At 42.8% G+C, this 17,445-nt stretch overlaps 1 protein-coding gene across 2 annotated transcripts; it reads left to right on the top strand.

Annotated features, from left to right (window-relative positions):
• Window positions 1-283: 283 nt before the first annotated feature.
• MRPL28 (mitochondrial ribosomal protein L28) lies at window positions 284-17,053 on the top strand. Of its 2 annotated transcripts, none has more exons than XM_075179897.1 (6): window positions 284-366; window positions 813-1,111; window positions 11,192-11,344; window positions 14,588-14,722; window positions 15,477-15,563; window positions 16,797-17,053. In XM_075179897.1, the coding sequence occupies exons 2-6, from the start codon at window positions 824-826 to the stop codon at window positions 16,893-16,895; spliced, it is 762 nt and encodes a 253-aa protein (XP_075035998.1). In that variant the 5' UTR covers window positions 284-366; window positions 813-823; the 3' UTR covers window positions 16,896-17,053. The 2 variants fall into 2 exon arrangements, with proteins under 2 accessions (XP_075035998.1, XP_075035997.1); XM_075179896.1 differs by having other exon boundaries at window positions 297-405.
• The last annotated feature ends 392 nt before the right edge of the window (window positions 17,054-17,445 follow it).

A 17,445-nucleotide genomic window follows, 5' to 3' on the forward strand; every position in this document is an offset into this window, starting at 1 on the left:
TACTCACACATGCCCCTCTACTAAGCAGCTTTACTCACACATGCCCCTCTACTAAGCAGCTTTACTCACACATGTACCTTCTGCCAAGCAGTTTTACTGACATATGTACCATCTGTACGATCTGCCCACATGTTTACACACACATGCCCCCTCCTCATCACATTACACCTTCTTCTTACCTTTTTCTCCACCAGTGACTTCCAGCTACACAGGAATAGGACGATTTGCAGCAGCAGCAGCAGTCTGCAGTACTGTGTATCATGTGACTGCAGCAACCACATGACCTGGTGATGTCAAAGTGACGTGTAAGGTACCTTAGCTGAAGGGGATCTAGCCACCACCGTCCTTCTAGCAATACTTTGGCAGGTCAGAACTGCACAGAGAAACGGGCTGCCTGCGCCTGATGTAAGCTTTTAGAGCATGTCACAAATACTGCATGCGTTTTAAATAGCACAGTGTCTGTTTCAGTGTGTGTTGCATTGATTGCAGACATCAAAATAACTGAGGCTTTTGCTAATATATATATATATATATATATATATATATATATATATATATATATATTTATATGTTGTGCCGAGATCCATATACTTCTACATCTGTAATATATTAGGATCAGTGGGAGAGTTAGAACTGTAGACGTTTGAAGGTATGTAATACATTCTGTGCCACAGTAACATTGGTATTTTTTAACTGGTAAGATTTTGTGCCATGTACTAAATAGTAGCAAAGCAAAAATGTTTTCATTGTGAATAATTTTGTTGCTAATTTCATAATAATATGTTTATATTGTCTTGAATAAAATCAATTAGTGTAACAAGTGATGCCCCTACATAAGTACCCACCTGTCATCTGGAAATCTCTGAAGCTAAAGGAAGGTATCTATGCACGTCTACCTGCACATTTCCTGAAATCCCTGAATGATAAAGAGATACCCACTCCAGTACATTGGAGACCACATGGACTGAAGTACAGGTTAAATCCCAAGAGGGGACAAAGAGAACGTGTTCAGGATGTCCCAATACTTCCATATTTTCCTGCAGAAGCCAATGAAGGTCTTTGGGGAGGAGAAGGCTGGATCTCTGGCTATCGATATGCAAATAATGATAAGGTAAATTCCTCAAATACACTTTCACAGAACAGCTGTTGTAACTTTTTATGATTTTGCATAATATTTAAATGATTTTTCATCTTTAAATCTGTCATATATCTAATACTTGTCAAAGATATGTCTGCTTTGTTCTTTTTGTTTGTTCGCTTGTTTTAGTATTGTGACCCCAGAAATGTAGGAGCTTCTGTGAAACTCCCTAGATGTTTTTCAGCTTTTTGCCTTGTTTAAGAATGCAATTTTAGTGGAGGAAGGATAGCCTTCTGTGACAGGATGGACCTCCTATGCCACCCTGTCTGTTGTTGCCAAGAATCGGCTGGGCTTATTCTGCCACCGGTCCCTTTCTTTATCCCAAATGCGCCCTCTAACCGCAGTAGGAGGGGCTTACAATGCTACCACCACTGGACTTCTTCACTGCATACATAACCGCATTCCTTCTGGGTAACTGTCGCTGCTAGGGTACCCCCTTGCTGGTACCACTGACTTCTTCCTATAGATCAGGGTTGCTGTGCATGGATCCCCCCTGGCCTATCACTCTGGCCGGAGCTGCTGGGTAGCGGGCAGAGCGGTGGTACCGGAAACCTGGGTCCAAACCTCAGAACAGCCGGGAATGGATTAGAGTTGGGTCTTATCTGTAGGTCACAGGAATTTCAGCATGGAAGAAGTTGTCAAGAAGGAAGCAAGTGATGTTTATTTGCTCAAGTAATCCGTCCTCCTGTCTCTTTAACCAATCTGGGCTGATTCATGCAGCTTGCACGTAAACCAGCTCAGAGAGTTAAACACCTTTAACGTTGCTGTTAGTGGCAGGGGGGAGTATACTCCCCACCCGCCCTTTCCCCTGTCCACGAGCTGCCAGGGAGAGGGGGGCTCAGCCCACTCCTCCCCTGGTGCCTGTCTGTCTGGGTCGAGAGATTTATCTTTTAAATCTGACGCCTAAAGTTACTTCCAGGGACTCTGCTTCGGTGTCTTCCTCCTGGCCGAAAATAGTAACAGAGAGGTACAGACCAGGTCCCGGGGCAGCACCCCTGCATTTTGCTAGCTGAAGCTCTTTGAGCTCCGGCTAGGGAATTAGCTTCCTGGGACCCCCAGGAGGCACTGCACCTGATGGATCTATTTGATCCCAGGAGGCTAGTGTGGAAGTCCCTTCAGCAGCCACTGAAGCTGGCTGCCGGGGGAGGGTGAAGGATCCAGGGCTGCTCCTGCAGCCCCTTCTGGACCACCAGGGACAGGGTAAGTATTTTTCTTTATTTTACACATTGCACATACATCTGTACTTTGGAATGACTCTTGTTGATCGTGTAAGTATACACATTTACACTGCTCTAGGCGCATCAGAATTACTTCAAAAAGTGTTTTGTCTTCCCTACTCTGTTTAAGCATTTATGGAATACAAAATAAATGACATCACTAACTCGCCAACTAACGTGGGACTACTTGAGTACATACCGACAAAAATATATACATGTTCAATTGAGGCCAACATGGTATTCACAGTTAATAATTTCCACAAGAATATATTATAGTTGCAAACAAAAATAATACAAATGTACTAATATTTAAAAGACAATTTAAACTTTCAAGACATGTGGCTTCCATTAACTGTATAAGTATAAAGCAAACATTTGTGAAGAGAATGGGACCTGTAAGCTTTAGTTTAGACGGCAGAGCAATGCCTGGCCTTCTGTGGACAACACTTAACTGTGGAAAACTCTGGAAACAGATACTGCTATGAAGCTTTGGGTCTGGCTCATCCCCTATCACTTCAAACTCCTTTTTGTGCTGTCTTGTCTCTAGCCCTTAGGCAAGGTACACACTGCAAAAATTTTCAACCAATTTGTTATAACTAATGATTTTACAAAAGACTGAAGTTCCAATCAGTCTGCCGATTCATGTGTACACACTATACACGATTTACCTTCAGATCTCTGCTCTTCATCTGGTCCAAGAGCAGTGTAGTTGGTCATTCCTGCCACACTGATTATAACACACAAAATAAATTTAGACTTTTCCACAATGTCCTTATAAATTTCGTTAGCGTCTGTGATTCTGAAACAGAATATTCAGTCTCAGAACGAACTGACGAATAAATCCACCTACACCACTCTCTACATTTAACAACACAGACACATTGACCGGTTCCTACTCTCTTTCTGGACAGTCGTGTAAGTACATAAACACTACAGGATCGGAAGGTGCTTGGAATGAGATTTTAAATGAAATGACGATTAGTACTTTGGAATGACTCTTGTTGATCGTGTAAGTATACACACTAATGAGACATCTAACCGAACAGTCGTTTATCGGGTGTTTGGTACGATAATTGGTTGAAAATCTGTAGTGTGTACCTAGATGATGGCACCAGTTAACTAGTGATGAGGCAGATACGAATTACTGCTGCTAATCAGTGTATTTTAAAATGGATTATGCTAGTTATTATTATTATTATTATTAATATTTATTTATAAGGCGCTACAAGGCATCCGCAGCGCCGTACAGAGACAAACAAAATCACAATACAATGGGAGACAGCACAGTACAGTAAACACAGCAACTCAGTACGCTCAATGCACAGCTAGAGAGGGCGGGGAAAGGGGAGGGAGGATCCGAAAACGACGGGGCCCAAGAAGGGGGGCGCGGAAGACAGGGAGACCCCCAGGGGGGAGGAGGGAGCGAAAGTGGACGTGGGGTGGAGGACCTTTCAGGAGGAGGGCTAAGTAGCTGGAGAGCAGAGTTAGAAGTGGTGGAAACAGGAGGAGAGATGGCCCTGCTCAGAGGAGCGTACAATCTAAGGGGAGGGGTGGACAGACAGAGAGACGCAGGGGAGAGAGGGAGAGTAGGGGGACAGAGGCAGAAGATAAGGTAGGAAGTTAAGTGGGAGACAGAAAGGCTTTAAGAAAAAGGTGGGTTTTTAGGGCCCGTTTGAAGCTGGACAGATTAGGGGAAGTTCTGATGGAGGGAGGGAGCTTGTTCCAGTGGAGGGGGGCAGCGCGGGCGAAGTCTTGGATACGCGCGTGGGAGGAGGTTATAAGGGGGGAAGAGAGGCGACGGTCAGAGGCAGAACGGAGAGGGCGGGATGGAGCATGAATAGAGAGGAGGGTGGAAATGTAGGGCGCAGTGGAGTTGGCGAGGGCCTTGTAGGTGAGTGTGAGGAGCTTAAAGAGGATTCTGAAGGGGAATGGGAGCCAGTGAAGGGCTAGGTAGAGGGGGGAGACAAAAGAGGAGCGGCGAGAGAGGAAAATAAGCCTAGCTGCAGCGTTAAGGACGGATCGAAGGGGATCGAGATGAGAGTGGGGGAGGCCAGTGAGGAGGAGGTTGCAGTAGTCCAGGCGGGAGATGATCAGAGAGTGGATAAGGCATTTGGTGGCATCTTGGGAGAGGAAGGGCCGGATGCGAGCGATGTTGCGCAGCTGGAAGCGGCAGGATTTAGCAAGAGAGAGGATGTGGGGGCCAAAGGAGAGAGAGGAGTCGAGGATGACACCAAGGCAGCGAAGTTGGGGGACAGGCGAGATAGAGGTATTGTCGACAGTGATGGAGAGGTCAGAAGGGGATGGGGTATGAGAGGGAGGAAAAACTATGAGCTCAGTTTTGGCAAGGTTAAGTTTGAGGAATCGAGAGGACATCCAGGAGGAGATGGCAGAGAGGCAGGCGGACACCCTAGAGAGGAGGGAGGGAGAGAGATCAGGAGAGGAGAGGTATAGTTGAGTGTCGTCAGCGTAAAGGTGGTAGCTGAAGCCGAAGGAGCTGATGAGTTCACCCAGGGAGGAGGTGTATAGAGAGAAGAGTAAGGGTCCCAGAACAGAGCCCTGAGGGACCCCAACTGGAAGGGTGGATGGGGGGGAGAGAGACCCAGAGGTGGTGACAGAGAAGGAACGGTGAGTAAGGTAAGAGGTGAACCAGGACAGGACTGGGCCGGAGAGGCCGAAAGACTGGAGGGTGTGAAGGAGGAGGGGGTGGTCAACGGTGTCAAAGGCTGCAGAGAGGTCAAGGAGGATGAGAAGGGAGAAGTGGCCCCTGGCTTTTGCAGAGAGGAGGTCATTAGTGACTTTAGCCAGGGCAGTTTCAGTGGAGTGGAGGGGGCGGAAACCAGACTGGAGAGGATCAAGGAGGGAGTATTCAGAAAGGTAGGAGGTGAGACGGCTGCAGACGAGCCTCTCAAGAATTTTGGAGGCAAAAGGGAGAAGAGATATGGGGCGATAGTTCGAGAGAGAAGTGGGGTCGAGATTAGGTTTCTTAAGAATGGGGGATACGAGAGCATGTTTGAAGGAGGAGGGGAAGATGCCAGTGGAGAGGGAGAGATTAAAGAGGTGAGCGAGGTGGGAGCAGGTGGTGGGGGAAAGGGAGCGAAGAAGGTGGGAGGGGATGGGATCCAGGGGGCAGGTAGTGGGGGGGGAGGATAAAATGAGAGAGTGGACTTCCTCGCCGGTGGTGGGACGGAAGGAGTGGAGGGGAAGGTGGTTGGGGGGGGAGGACAGAAGAGTGGGAGGGGTGGAAGAGAGAGTGGAGGAGGAGATTTCAAGTCGGATGGCCTCGATTTTAGAGGAGAAGAAGGAGGCGAAATCAGAGGCAGTCAGGGAGGAGGGGGTGGGGGGGAGGGGAGGGGGCCAAGAGAGTGCTGAAGGTGGCAAAGAGGCGGCGGGGGTTAGAGGACTGGGAAGAGATGAGAGATTTAAAGAAAGATTGTTTAGCGAGTGAGAGGGCAGAGCTGTAGGATGAAAGGATGAATTTAAAGTGGAGGAAGTCAGCCAGGGAGCGGGATTTTCTCCAGTGACGTTCGGCGGAACGGGAGCATTTTTGGAGGAAGCGGGTAAATTTGGAGTGCCAGGGTTGGGGTTTGGAGCAGCGGGGGTGGACGGAGTGGGCAGGGGCGACCGCGTCCAGAGCGGAGGTGAGGGTGTGATTGTAGAGGGAGACCGCCTGGTTGGGGCAGGCCTGGGAGGAAAGGGGAGAAAGGAGGGTATCGAGAGAGGAGGACAGAGAGGCAGGGTCAAGAGCATCGAGGTTGCGTATGGACAGAGTAGGTTTGGGCAGGGGGGGGGGAGCAGGAGAAGAGGAGAGAGAGAAGGAGAGGAGATGGTGGTCGGATAGAGGAAAGGGAGAGATGGAGAAGTCAGAGAGATTACATAGGTAGGAGAAGACAAGATCAAGGGAGTGACCAAGGCAGTGGGTAGAGGAGGAGGTCCATTGGGTGAGACCAAGGGAGGAAGAGAGGGTGAGCAGTTTGCTGGAAGCAGGGTAGGTGGGGTTGTCGATGGGGATATTAAAGTCACCGAGAATGATCGAGGGGAGATCGGAGGAGAGGTAGTGAGGAAGCCAGCTAGCAAAGTTGTCAAGGAAGAGGGAGGTGGGGACAGGGGGGCGGTAGATGACAGTGACGCGGAGATGGATGGGGTAGAAGAGGCGGATGGAGTGAGCTTCAAAAGAGGAGAAGGAGAGGGAGGGTTCAGGGGGAATGACACGAAAAGTACAGGTGGAGGAGAGGAGGAGGCCAACTCCACCGCCAGGGCGGGCACCAGGCCTGGCGGAGTGGGTGAAGGAGAGGCCACCATAGGAGAGGGCAGCGGGGGAAGTAGTATCAGAATCGGAGAGCCAGGTTTCAGTAACGGCAAGAAGGTTAAAGGAGTTGGATAGAAAGAGGTCGTGGATAGCAGTCAGCTTGTTGCGGACGGATCTGGCATTCCAGAGGGCACAGAAGAAAGGGGGAGAGGAGAGGGGGGAAATGGGGATGAGGTTAGCAAGATGAGCAGCGCGCGGGGGATGGCGGGGAGGAACGGGAGAGGTAGGGCGGGGGGAGAGTATGGGTATGGAGTGAGAGCGGGGAGGCATAGTAGGGAGAGAGAGTAACAGAACAGTGAGATAGTGGGGACAGTGAAAAACAGGTAAGAACAAAGGCAGGAAGACAATGAAAAGGTGGAAGATGATAACGAATTAGGGCGTGGAGGGCATGGAACAACAGTACAGTGAGATAATAAGGACAATGAAGACAGGTAAGAATGATAGCAGAACAGTAAGATAATAAGGACAGCGGATAACAGGTAAGAATAAGCAGGGAGACAATAGCAAGATGGAGGACAATAACCAAATAGGGCGTGGAAGGCAAAGAATAATAGAAGGAGAGGTAATAAGGACAATGGAAATAGGCAAGAATAATAACAGGTAAAACTAGTTGCTGGTAAATATAAAATCAGGAAAAACAAGATAAAGGCATATAAATAGTAGAATAATAACAGGTAAAAAGTAGAAACTTGTAAATGTACAATCAGGAAAAACAAAATAATGGCATATAAAATAATGTTTTATATGCAGTTGATGCAGTTAAGCCAGGGATTCAGCAGGAGAAGGGTTAACTGACAAGCCGGGTCGGTACACAGTAGATCAGTTGCTGCAGATAAGCCAGGGATTCAGCAGGAGAAGGGTTAATTGCCAAGCCGGGTCGGTACACAGTAGATCAGTTGGTGCAGATAAGCCAGGGATTCAGCAGGAGAAGGGTTAATTGACAAGCCGGGTCGGTACACAGTAGATCAGTTGATGCAGATAAGCCAGGGATTCAGCAGGAGAAGGGTTAATTGACAAGCCGGGTCGGTACACAGTAGATCAGTTGGTGCAGATAAGCCAGGGACTCAGCAGGAGAAGGGTTAATTGACAAGCCGGGTCGGTACACAGTAGATCAGTTGCTGCAGATAAGCCAGGGATTCAGCAGGAGAAGGGTTAATTGCCAAGCCGGGTCGGTACACAGTAGATCAGTTGGTGCAGATAAGCCAGGGATTCAGCAGGAGAAGGGTTAATTGACAAGCCGGGTCGGTACACAGTAGATCAGTTGATGCAGATAAGCCAGGGATTCAGCAGGAGAAGGGTTAATTGACAAGCCGGGTCGGTACACAGTAGATCAGTTGGTGCAGATAAGCCAGGGATTCAGCAGGAGAAGGGTTAATTGACAAGCCGGGTCGGTACACAGTAGATCAGTTGATACAGATAAGCCAGGGACTCAGCAGGAGAAGGGTTAATTGATAAGCCGGGTCGGTACACAGTAGATCAGTTGGTGCAGATAAGCCAGGGATTCAGCAGGAGAAGGGTTAATTGCCAAGCCGGGTCGGTACACAGTAGATCAGTTGGTGCAGATAAGCCAGGGATTCAGCAGGAGAAGGGTTAATTGCCAAGCCGGGTCGGTACACAGTAGATCAGTTGGTGCAGATAAGCCAGGGATTCAGCAGGAGAAGGGTTAATTGACAAGCCGGGTCGGTACACAGTAGATCAGTTGATGCAGATAAGCCAGGGATTCAGCAGGAGAAGGGTTAATTGACAAGCCGGATCGGTACACAGTAGATCAGTTGGTGCAGATAAGCCAGGGACTCAGCAGGAGAAGGGTTAATTGACAAGCCGGGTCGGTACACAGTAGATCAGTTGCTGCAGATAAGCCAGGGATTCAGCAGGAGAAGGGTTAATTGCCAAGCCGGGTCGGTACACAGTAGATCAGTTGGTGCAGATAAGCCAGGGATTCAGCAGGAGAAGGGTTAATTGACAAGCCGGGTCGGTACACAGTAGATCAGTTGATGCAGATAAGCCAGGGATTCAGCAGGAGAAGGGTTAATTGACAAGCCGGGTCGGTACACAGTAGATCAGTTGGTGCAGATAAGCCAGGGACTCAGCAGGAGATGGATTAATTGACAAGCCGGGTCGGTACACAGTAGATCAGTTGATACAGATAAGCCAGGGATTCAGCAGGAGAAGGGTTAACTGACAAGCCGGGTCGGTACACAGTAGATCAGTTGGTGCAGATAAGCCAGGGATTTGGCAGGAGAAGGGTTAATTGACAAGCCGGGTCGGTACACAGTAGAACAGTTGATGCAGATAAACCAGGGATTCAGCAGGAGAAGGGCCAACTGACAAGCCGGGTCGGTACACAGTAGGTCAGTTGATGCAGATAAGCCAGGGATAGATGGTATGGCCTTGTCTTTGGAGTGATGATGACACTCCTTTGTACCCCCACAATAATTTCCCACTGTCTTCACAAGTTTTTAGATGTTTTATAATTGTGGACAGATAATTGTGTGGGAGGAAAGACACAGAGCTGATCTAACGTGCAGCCTTCTCCAACTGCCGCCCGCATGCAATTGCTAGTTTAATTGCTAGTTGCTGTTTAGTGGCGCAATCATTGCATACAGAGCTGTGATGTGAGTGAAGGTGTGGCTGGGTCCCCCGAGGTGGCCATCCTGAAATGGAGGGGTTAAATCACAGTCACTAGGCGCCGCGCGAACCGGTGGTAATCGAGTTATCAGTGCTGTAAACACAGACACTGTTTACTCCTACATAATTATTCCGATAAGGAACAGAGCGACAGAGAGGACATCGTGACACTTTGAAATGACGTCAGTTGCGTGTGCGACTTGCAAAATTCGGCTTTTAAAGCAGCAACCCACGGACCCAGGTAAGTATTACCTTTACATTAGGGATAGGGTTAGGAATAAAATTACTATTACTATAGTCCATGCGTTGTGGCTTTAAAAAAAAAAAAAAAAGTTGCCCACACAACTGACGTCATTTGGCAGTGTTGCGATGTCCTCATCGGATTTCCTCTGTGTCTCTTTACTGGTAAGTAGTTATTTTTTCTATGTCGCTCTGTTCATTATTGGAATAATTATGTAGGAATAAATAGTGTCAGTGTTTACAGCACTGATAACTCGTACTACACCCGCGTGAACTGTATATGTATTTGTATATTTTAAATGTAAATAAAAATGTATGGTTATATGTGTGTTGCAGCGCTGGCTGGATAGCACCCAGCGCTGCAGGAACGAAGGGTTTAACCCACGACGTTAGACGCCAGGTGGTGGAACCAGTGTCTTCAAATGTATTTAATTAAATAAACGTGTTTGTAAATAAATGTGTGCTGCAGCGCCGGTAGTTAGCTGGCGTGCAGCAAGGGTTAACCCAAAAGGTTTGGTTGTGCTGAATCAAAACTGTGGGGCTGAATATTGAAAGTCTTTAAACAGCAGTTATATTTTCAAGTTTCTCAAAATTGACATGTTTTAACATATGTTGAAAGTGTTACATGTGGGCATTTCTGCAAGTTCTCCAGACAACAAAGAGGGCAATGAAAACCAACAGCTGCCTTAATGAAACAAAGGTCTGTGAATAACATGAACGGAAGTGGGGAAGATGTCAGCGAGATTGTTTTGTCCCCGCAGCGTTAAATTAAAAAAAAAGTCCCGCGCGGGTTTTTGCCGGCAATAGCGACCGTCTGGAGTTAGACCAGCGGGAAAACTCGTGCAATTCAATTGCAAAAGAGGTAACGCTGCCCCCGCGCGTGACAAATTGTGTTTGCGAGACTTTAGGGGAGTGAAGGGGAGTTTTAATGCTGTCATGTAGAAGACAAAAAAAAAGGTTTTGCATACATTTACATATGTTAGATTGCATTACACATTGATAATATCTACATTACAGTACATTATTTAGCATATTTTATAACTTGAACTATTTTTTACCATACAATCATCTATACCATGTCAAAACACATTACTACATTCATATTTGTACCAAAAACATACATAAATATAATTAATTAGTGATTTTATTTTTATATTTCATTATTTTTTCACAAGAAAATCAACTTACACAAGTTAGGCATTAGTGATAAACATAAGTTTAACTTTTTTTCCACATTTTTACATGATTTCAACTACTTTTCAGAGGTTTTTTATTTTTAACACACCCCAAGGAGGTGCGAGATAAAACAGCATATTTGCCTGTTTTACCCGCCGCGTTAAAAAACAATTGAATAGCTTTTAACGCGGCTGCCTCTTGCACACCCTATACTCTACTGGAGCGCAAGAGGACCGCTTCATGAAAAAAAACGTAGCATTAACAATGGAATTGAATTGCGGGTAAAGTTAACCCACTCGAAAAACAGCGGGAAAATGACTTAACACGCTCTAAATAAAATACTCGCTGACAATTGAATATGCCCAATGTGTTTAGCAAAAGTTACAGGATGGCATAAGCATGTCAATAAACTAGTCACCTGAAAGTGTAAAACTCCATTGACTTTTTTTTGTAATATATTCTTTTCTTTTTTTTCCCCCTTTATAGCTCTCTAACAGAGTAAAAGAGGTTTGGAAGCCTCAGCTATTTACTCGCCAGCTGTACAGTGAGTTACTGGACAAGACATTTTCTATTGATGTCACAATGAGAACTTTGGACCTTATTGATGCTGCCTATGGTTTTGATTTTTATATCCTAAAGGTAAAAATGTACTATTTAATATGTAAATATTATAAATTGGGTAATAATGTGTGTATATATGTTCATACGATGTGTGCAACCCAGTCTTACACCCCAGTTTGTACATGGAATTTATTATTGTGTGTGTGTATATGTATGTAATATATATATATATATATATGTATATATATATATATATATATATATATATATATATATATATATATATATATATATATAATCTATCTATCAGTACTGTGCAAAAATGTTAGACAGCTGTGGAAAACATGCTGCAAAGTGAGAATGCTTTAAAAACTAGAAGTGTTATTAGTTTATTTTTTTATCAATTAAAAAAATGCAAAGTGAATGAACAGAAGAGAAATCTAAATCAAATCAATATTTGGTATGACCACACTTTGCCTTCAAAAGACCATCAATGCTCCAATTCTTCTAGGTACACTTGCACACAGGTTTAGAAGGAAGTCGGCAGGGAGGTTGTTCCAAACATCTTGGAGAACTAACCACAGACTTCTGTGGATGTAGGCTTGTTCAAATCCTTCAGTCTCTTCATGTAATCCCAGATAGACTCAATGATGTTGAGATCAGGTGGTCATATCATCACTTCCAGGACTCCTTTTTCTTCTTTACGATGAAGATAGTTCTTAATGACATTGGCTATATGTTTGGGGTGGTTGTCCTGCTGCAGAATAAATTTGAAGCCAATCGGAAACCGCCATGATGGTATTGCATGATGGATAAGTACCAGCCAGTATTTCTCAGCATTGAGGACACCATTCATTAATCCTGACCAAATCCCAAACTGCATTTGCTGAAATGCAGCACCAAACTTGCTAAAAAACCTCCACCATGCTTCACTGTTGCCTGCATAGCAGTGTTGATGTATTTGTGTGTTAAGTGCTTGTCATTTTTTTATATTTATTGACTTTGCAGTATTGTCCAGCTGTGTTTATTTTTGTTCAGCTATTACCCAGTGCATTCTTTATAGTAACCACTAGAGAATATCACTAGCTTTGTGTTTCTACCCATGTTAGAAATACAATTCATGATTATTAGGTTTTAGCTATTAAATATTACGATACCCTATTTTGAATCTGTGCTATGCATTTAATTGAGTTCCTCATGGTGTGGACTTGAGAATATAGGACCACATTATCCTTCGGTTGTTTGTTTTGTTTTGTTTTGTTTTTTTACTCATGTATTAGTAAATTGGATAATGCTTCTAACATAGGTTGTAATTTCCATATGAAAAATACGTCTTGTTGCACTCACTAAGTCTGACACTCGATAATTCATACCAACAAATATTGTACAGTGTAGTACTTTTACCATTGTCTTTATATACAGTGTGGTATTCGTCTGGTATACAGCAGTGCAGTCGGATCCCAAAGTTGCAGCACTAGAGAAGTGTGATTCCTTAATACATATATTCTGCAGTAGGGGGCACTGTAGATCATGCTTCATTACTTGGCAACTAAAATAAATCATATCCCAAACAGAAGATGCAAAATGAGGCATGTATAGAAAAGCTCCAATAAATGGTTTTTGTCTATCCTTTAATACTACATAAATCAAACTATACATAAAGGTATGTTTATTTTCACATCCTTCTTCTTACTGTGACAGTGAGGGAATCGTACTCTCCCACTGTATTGCAACACAAGATGATGCGATGTAAAAGATTACCGTCTGACACAACAATAAAGATGTAAAAGTTCCAACACACTGTGTAAAAATAAAATAAAAAAATAAACATTTGTTCTCTTAACTAAGTCGTATTTGAAATGAACAGGTAGCGCTCAATGTATTTCTTCCTGACAAAAAAAACATTTTATAAGTAAATGCGCTACTACTATAATCTAGCGGAGAATGGCTTTCTGCTGTGTTATGAAACAGACTTGCTATGGCACTTCCTGTTTGAAAAACAGAATTTGGTCTCGCGACTTTTGGAGATGTTAATGATGTATTTATATCCCAAGCAGGGGTGAAAAATAGTGTTGAATTAGAAAAGTAATTAAACAAATTAGTTTTATACACCATTTTTCATGGGAGCAATCTTCCTTCTTTAGTTCATTAATTGAGGGATACTTATTTACAACTCTGGGATAGTATTAGTTTGTTTTTTGTTTCGATCTTTTTTTCACTTACCCAAAGAAACAGTATAGTAGGAAGGTGATGCATGATGTTACAATCAGTATGTCTTTAATAAGTTTTGTAGGTAGAACAGCAATATGCTAATTTGCAGACAAAGTAATCCATTAATTGTTATGTCTTATTAATATGATATGTCTACTGATTTTGGCATCTCTGTTCGTCATTTTTCTTGATGAATTGGTTGTTTTAACAATTTTTCAGTAAAACTGGCTAAATTGGTGACCATTTGATGTGTGGAGCTTCACCATTCACTACAGATGGCCAGTCCTTATATGTATTGTTCCCAATGAAAATGCAGTCAGCATCATGAATCTGATCACCAGATGGTCAGGTGTAATTTTTATGTTCAGTAACCAGGCTAAACTTTGGACCCTAACATCCGTGAACAGATTGCACACTATAAGGAAGATTCAATTAGCCAAGTTGTTCCTCTGAATATCGCAGACTCCAGATTTTTACAAATATTCTCCGCTGATTTTTCCTCGTGCCCCATAGAGGCGTGAGAAAAAATCAGCAGAGAATTTACCATAGTAACTGTAAAAATGCACAGCCGCAATGTTCTCAGGAAGATTGCAGCTAATTGAATCTCCCCCATGTCTTTATTTTTTAAATACATTTTGGGGCATATTCAATTTTTTGGCATTATAGCCAAAAATCTTGCAGCGCGCGCACTATTACCCTTATTACAGTAATAGTGCGCGTAAATACCGTTATTACGGTAGTTTTCTCGCTGGATTTCAGCTCGCAGCACCTTGAGCCGCAAGCTGAAATCCAGCTTACTATTACCGTAATAACGGTAATAGTTTTAACGCCGCGGAGAATTGAATATGCCCCTATATGTCAAAAATACAATGTAACATGTTTTGTGGGATTTTTTTAATGTTTTTTTTCTGTTTTTACTGGGTGCAGTTCTATGCTGAACTGGGAACCAAGGTACAAAAGACTCCAGAGAGAAAGACAACCATAACATGTATACATAATTTATCACTAAACGTAAAGTGTGTGTTTGTATAGATCTGTTCCGACTTTTATAATCATGTCCTTTTTTATTTTGTTTTTTAACTTCATTAACTTTTTGTTGTTCTTGTTTAGACCCCACAGAGGGATCTGCGTTCAAAATTAGGAATGGATTTAAAAAGAGCAATGCTGATACGCCTTGCAACAAAACACCAAAATCTTTACCCGAACGACCCAGCAAAAAGAGAACATATTTATAATAAATACAAGGTTTGGATTTCGGCTTTGTTTTCTTTCTTGAAGATCTTGTTATATTTATTTAAAAACAAAACAAGAAAAATAAACTGTATGATGATGTGTGTGACAATGACAAAAGGGAGGTGAGCGGAAAGGACATTTGTTTTTGTTTTTAAAAGGGTAGTGGGCAATATTGTACAAGGAAAAACAATTAATAAATTGTAACGTTGACAAACGTTATATTGGATGCCACCGGTAGCTCCCAATTCCTAAGAAGAGAAAGTAAGTAAATACAAACATCATATAATTTCCCTCAAAATATCTCCATGTTCGGTTCTTGCCATCGAGAGGTTCCAAATCTGTTGGGAAAGGGGATCCCTGCCCTCCACCCAACCAGATCGGATGGTTGTAATGCATGTAATCATTAGAAGTTCAACCAATTATTATTAATGTTGTACATTTGTGTATTACATGATTCTGTGTGTTCCATAACCATTCGCATCAGACTAGTGATTAGATAGCTAGAAAAATGTTAAAACCATATTGAGCCAATATCTTTCAGCACTTGCTGTTATCTGTTAAGGATGGATGCTACATTTCATCAGAAATCTGCTTTTCATTGTTTTGTCTCTTCATTAAATGTTGCCACATGTAAATATTGCTACAGCATATGTGTTCTACCCTTCCCTTAATATCAATCTACAGTATCTTGTAAATGGTTTCCTTTTCACTACCACCTTAAGTTATATATTTTTATGTCAATTATTTTCCCCTTTTTTTTCCCCAGGCATTTGAAATTCCACTGGACGAAGCAGAATGGGTTGGCCTAAGTTTGGAAGAGGCGGCAGAAAAGCAAAGACTTTTAGAAAAGAAGGTAAGTTATGCATTTACAAAGCTTTCTGTTGTACTGAGATCTATGAGGCATTGCTCAATTTACCTCCACTTTCACCTCTAAGCACTTTTTCTGTTGACATAATAGCTGGTGGGAAGAATAATAACCTTGCCAGGTCCTCCTCAGAGGTTTTGTTCGTAGTCATTTGTCCAGCTCCTGTGGTTGCCCTTTGCTGTGTTCACGGTTACTGTCATCAAACACTGAACAGGCCAAAATGCAGGAAGATGTGTCAGTGGGTCCATCTGATGTTTGGTGTCTGTATCCTAGTTACTGTTAGTGCATTCCTCCTAACGATCATTATAATTTCCAACTCTGGGGATGACATTCAGTTCGACTTTATTAGAGGATGTAAGTTTACACTATAGCTATACTGTTTATTTAGTAGCAGTTCTTATACCAAATGTTAACTTTTTTTTTTTGAAACTACATATTAGTTAAATGCACCTTGTGCCAATGTATGCTGTTTTTTTTTTCTGTTTGTTATTTTAGTGAACCCATTTAAAAAACAAAATAACTATCTTTAATGTGCTCTACATCGTCTCCCGTTATGTGGCCAAGGACCACTAAAAGCTTGTTTGTTGCCTAGCGTAAACTGTATGTGCTTGGCACTCGTCTATAAGCGAGCATACTGCACTGTGGGGGATGAAGTTCTGCCATCAGGCAAAGTGCCTAGTAATGTGGAATGAACAGCTGTGATGTCTACAAGGGGGCATATTTGGATAAATATGCCCTTTAAAAAAGGAAAATATTCAGTGTATCAGGGGTATACAAGATTGTTTGTAACTTTTTCAGTTAGATTCTTGCATTTGGCCTATAAATGTACTAATTGTCTGTGAAGGGCCTTCTAATCTCTCTGTAGCTGGTTAATTCTGAATGGCAAGTTGGACAAATACCAGAGTTGATTGTTGAGGTTCTTTTGGGGCCTATTTAATAAGCCTTAAACCATGCGATAATGGCGGTTTCTGCATAAATTAGTTTCCTAGCTATTTAACAAGAGTATGACTTAGTAGATATTAAATAATTAATGTAAATTGTAATAATAATTGGGGTATAGCCATTATTAAATAGGCCCCTTAGACTGCTCATTTTATGCACACAGAAGTGGTTAGTCTGTTACTGTAGAGAAATAAACACTCCAAAATGGTGTCAAAATGACTTTTTGAATTTAAGTTTATAAAATGTTGTTGCCATAACCTGTTCTGTCCTTGATTTCAGAACCCCACACCTGTTTTTAATATCGCTGTTGATGAGCTTATTAAGAAAATAATAGCCCAGAAACTAGAAGAACCAGCGGTGATAGAGAAGAAATCCTAAGGATCTATTTAAAAAAAAATTGGGTTATTGCTGTGGCTATTTAAGCTGAACTTTGTGTACACTTACCAGGCTCTGAAGCAGCTGTTCAATTTTCCTACTGGTAAATTATGTATGTTTAATTTAAAACAAATCAAATAAAAGATTTTTGTATAAATAAACATGTAGTCTGTTACAACTCCATTTCATAAAGGAACCACAGAGTGCATACAGGTCGTGTAATCAGTACGACTCCCTAAGGAGTGCACTTATCTCGTTCAACTACATTCCAAGGGTTCTATATTGGAGTATGTTCTGGGGACTGTGGAGGCCATTGGAGTACACTGAACTCATTGACATGTTCTTAGAACCAGCATGAGATTACTTGTGCTTTGTGACATGGCACATTATCCTCCTGGAAGTAGCCATTAGAAGATGGGTGGACTCTGGCCATAAATGGATGCACATGGTCAGCAACAATGCTAAGTTACATTGTGGAATTTAAATGATGGTCAGTTGATATGAGGAGCATAATGCATACCAAGACAACATTTTCTACACCACCGCCCTTCAC

This window comes from Mixophyes fleayi, chromosome 7 (genome assembly GCF_038048845.1).
Source record: "Mixophyes fleayi isolate aMixFle1 chromosome 7, aMixFle1.hap1, whole genome shotgun sequence".
Taxonomy (NCBI): Eukaryota; Metazoa; Chordata; class Amphibia; order Anura; family Limnodynastidae; genus Mixophyes; species Mixophyes fleayi.

What these genes read in the sequence shown, in the direction of transcription:
- MRPL28 (XM_075179897.1), top strand. Translation starts at nt 824, where the DNA reads ATGCCCCTACATAAGTACCCACCTGTCATCTGGAAATCTCTGAAGCTA. An exon ending in TTGATTTTTATATCCTAAAG is followed by an intron (nt 11,345 to 14,587) that starts GTAAAAATGTAC and finishes GTTCTTGTTTAG; the next exon opens with ACCCCACAGAGGGATCTGCG. An exon ending in AAAGACTTTTAGAAAAGAAG is followed by an intron (nt 15,564 to 16,796) that starts GTAAGTTATGCA and finishes CCTTGATTTCAG; the next exon opens with AACCCCACACCTGTTTTTAA.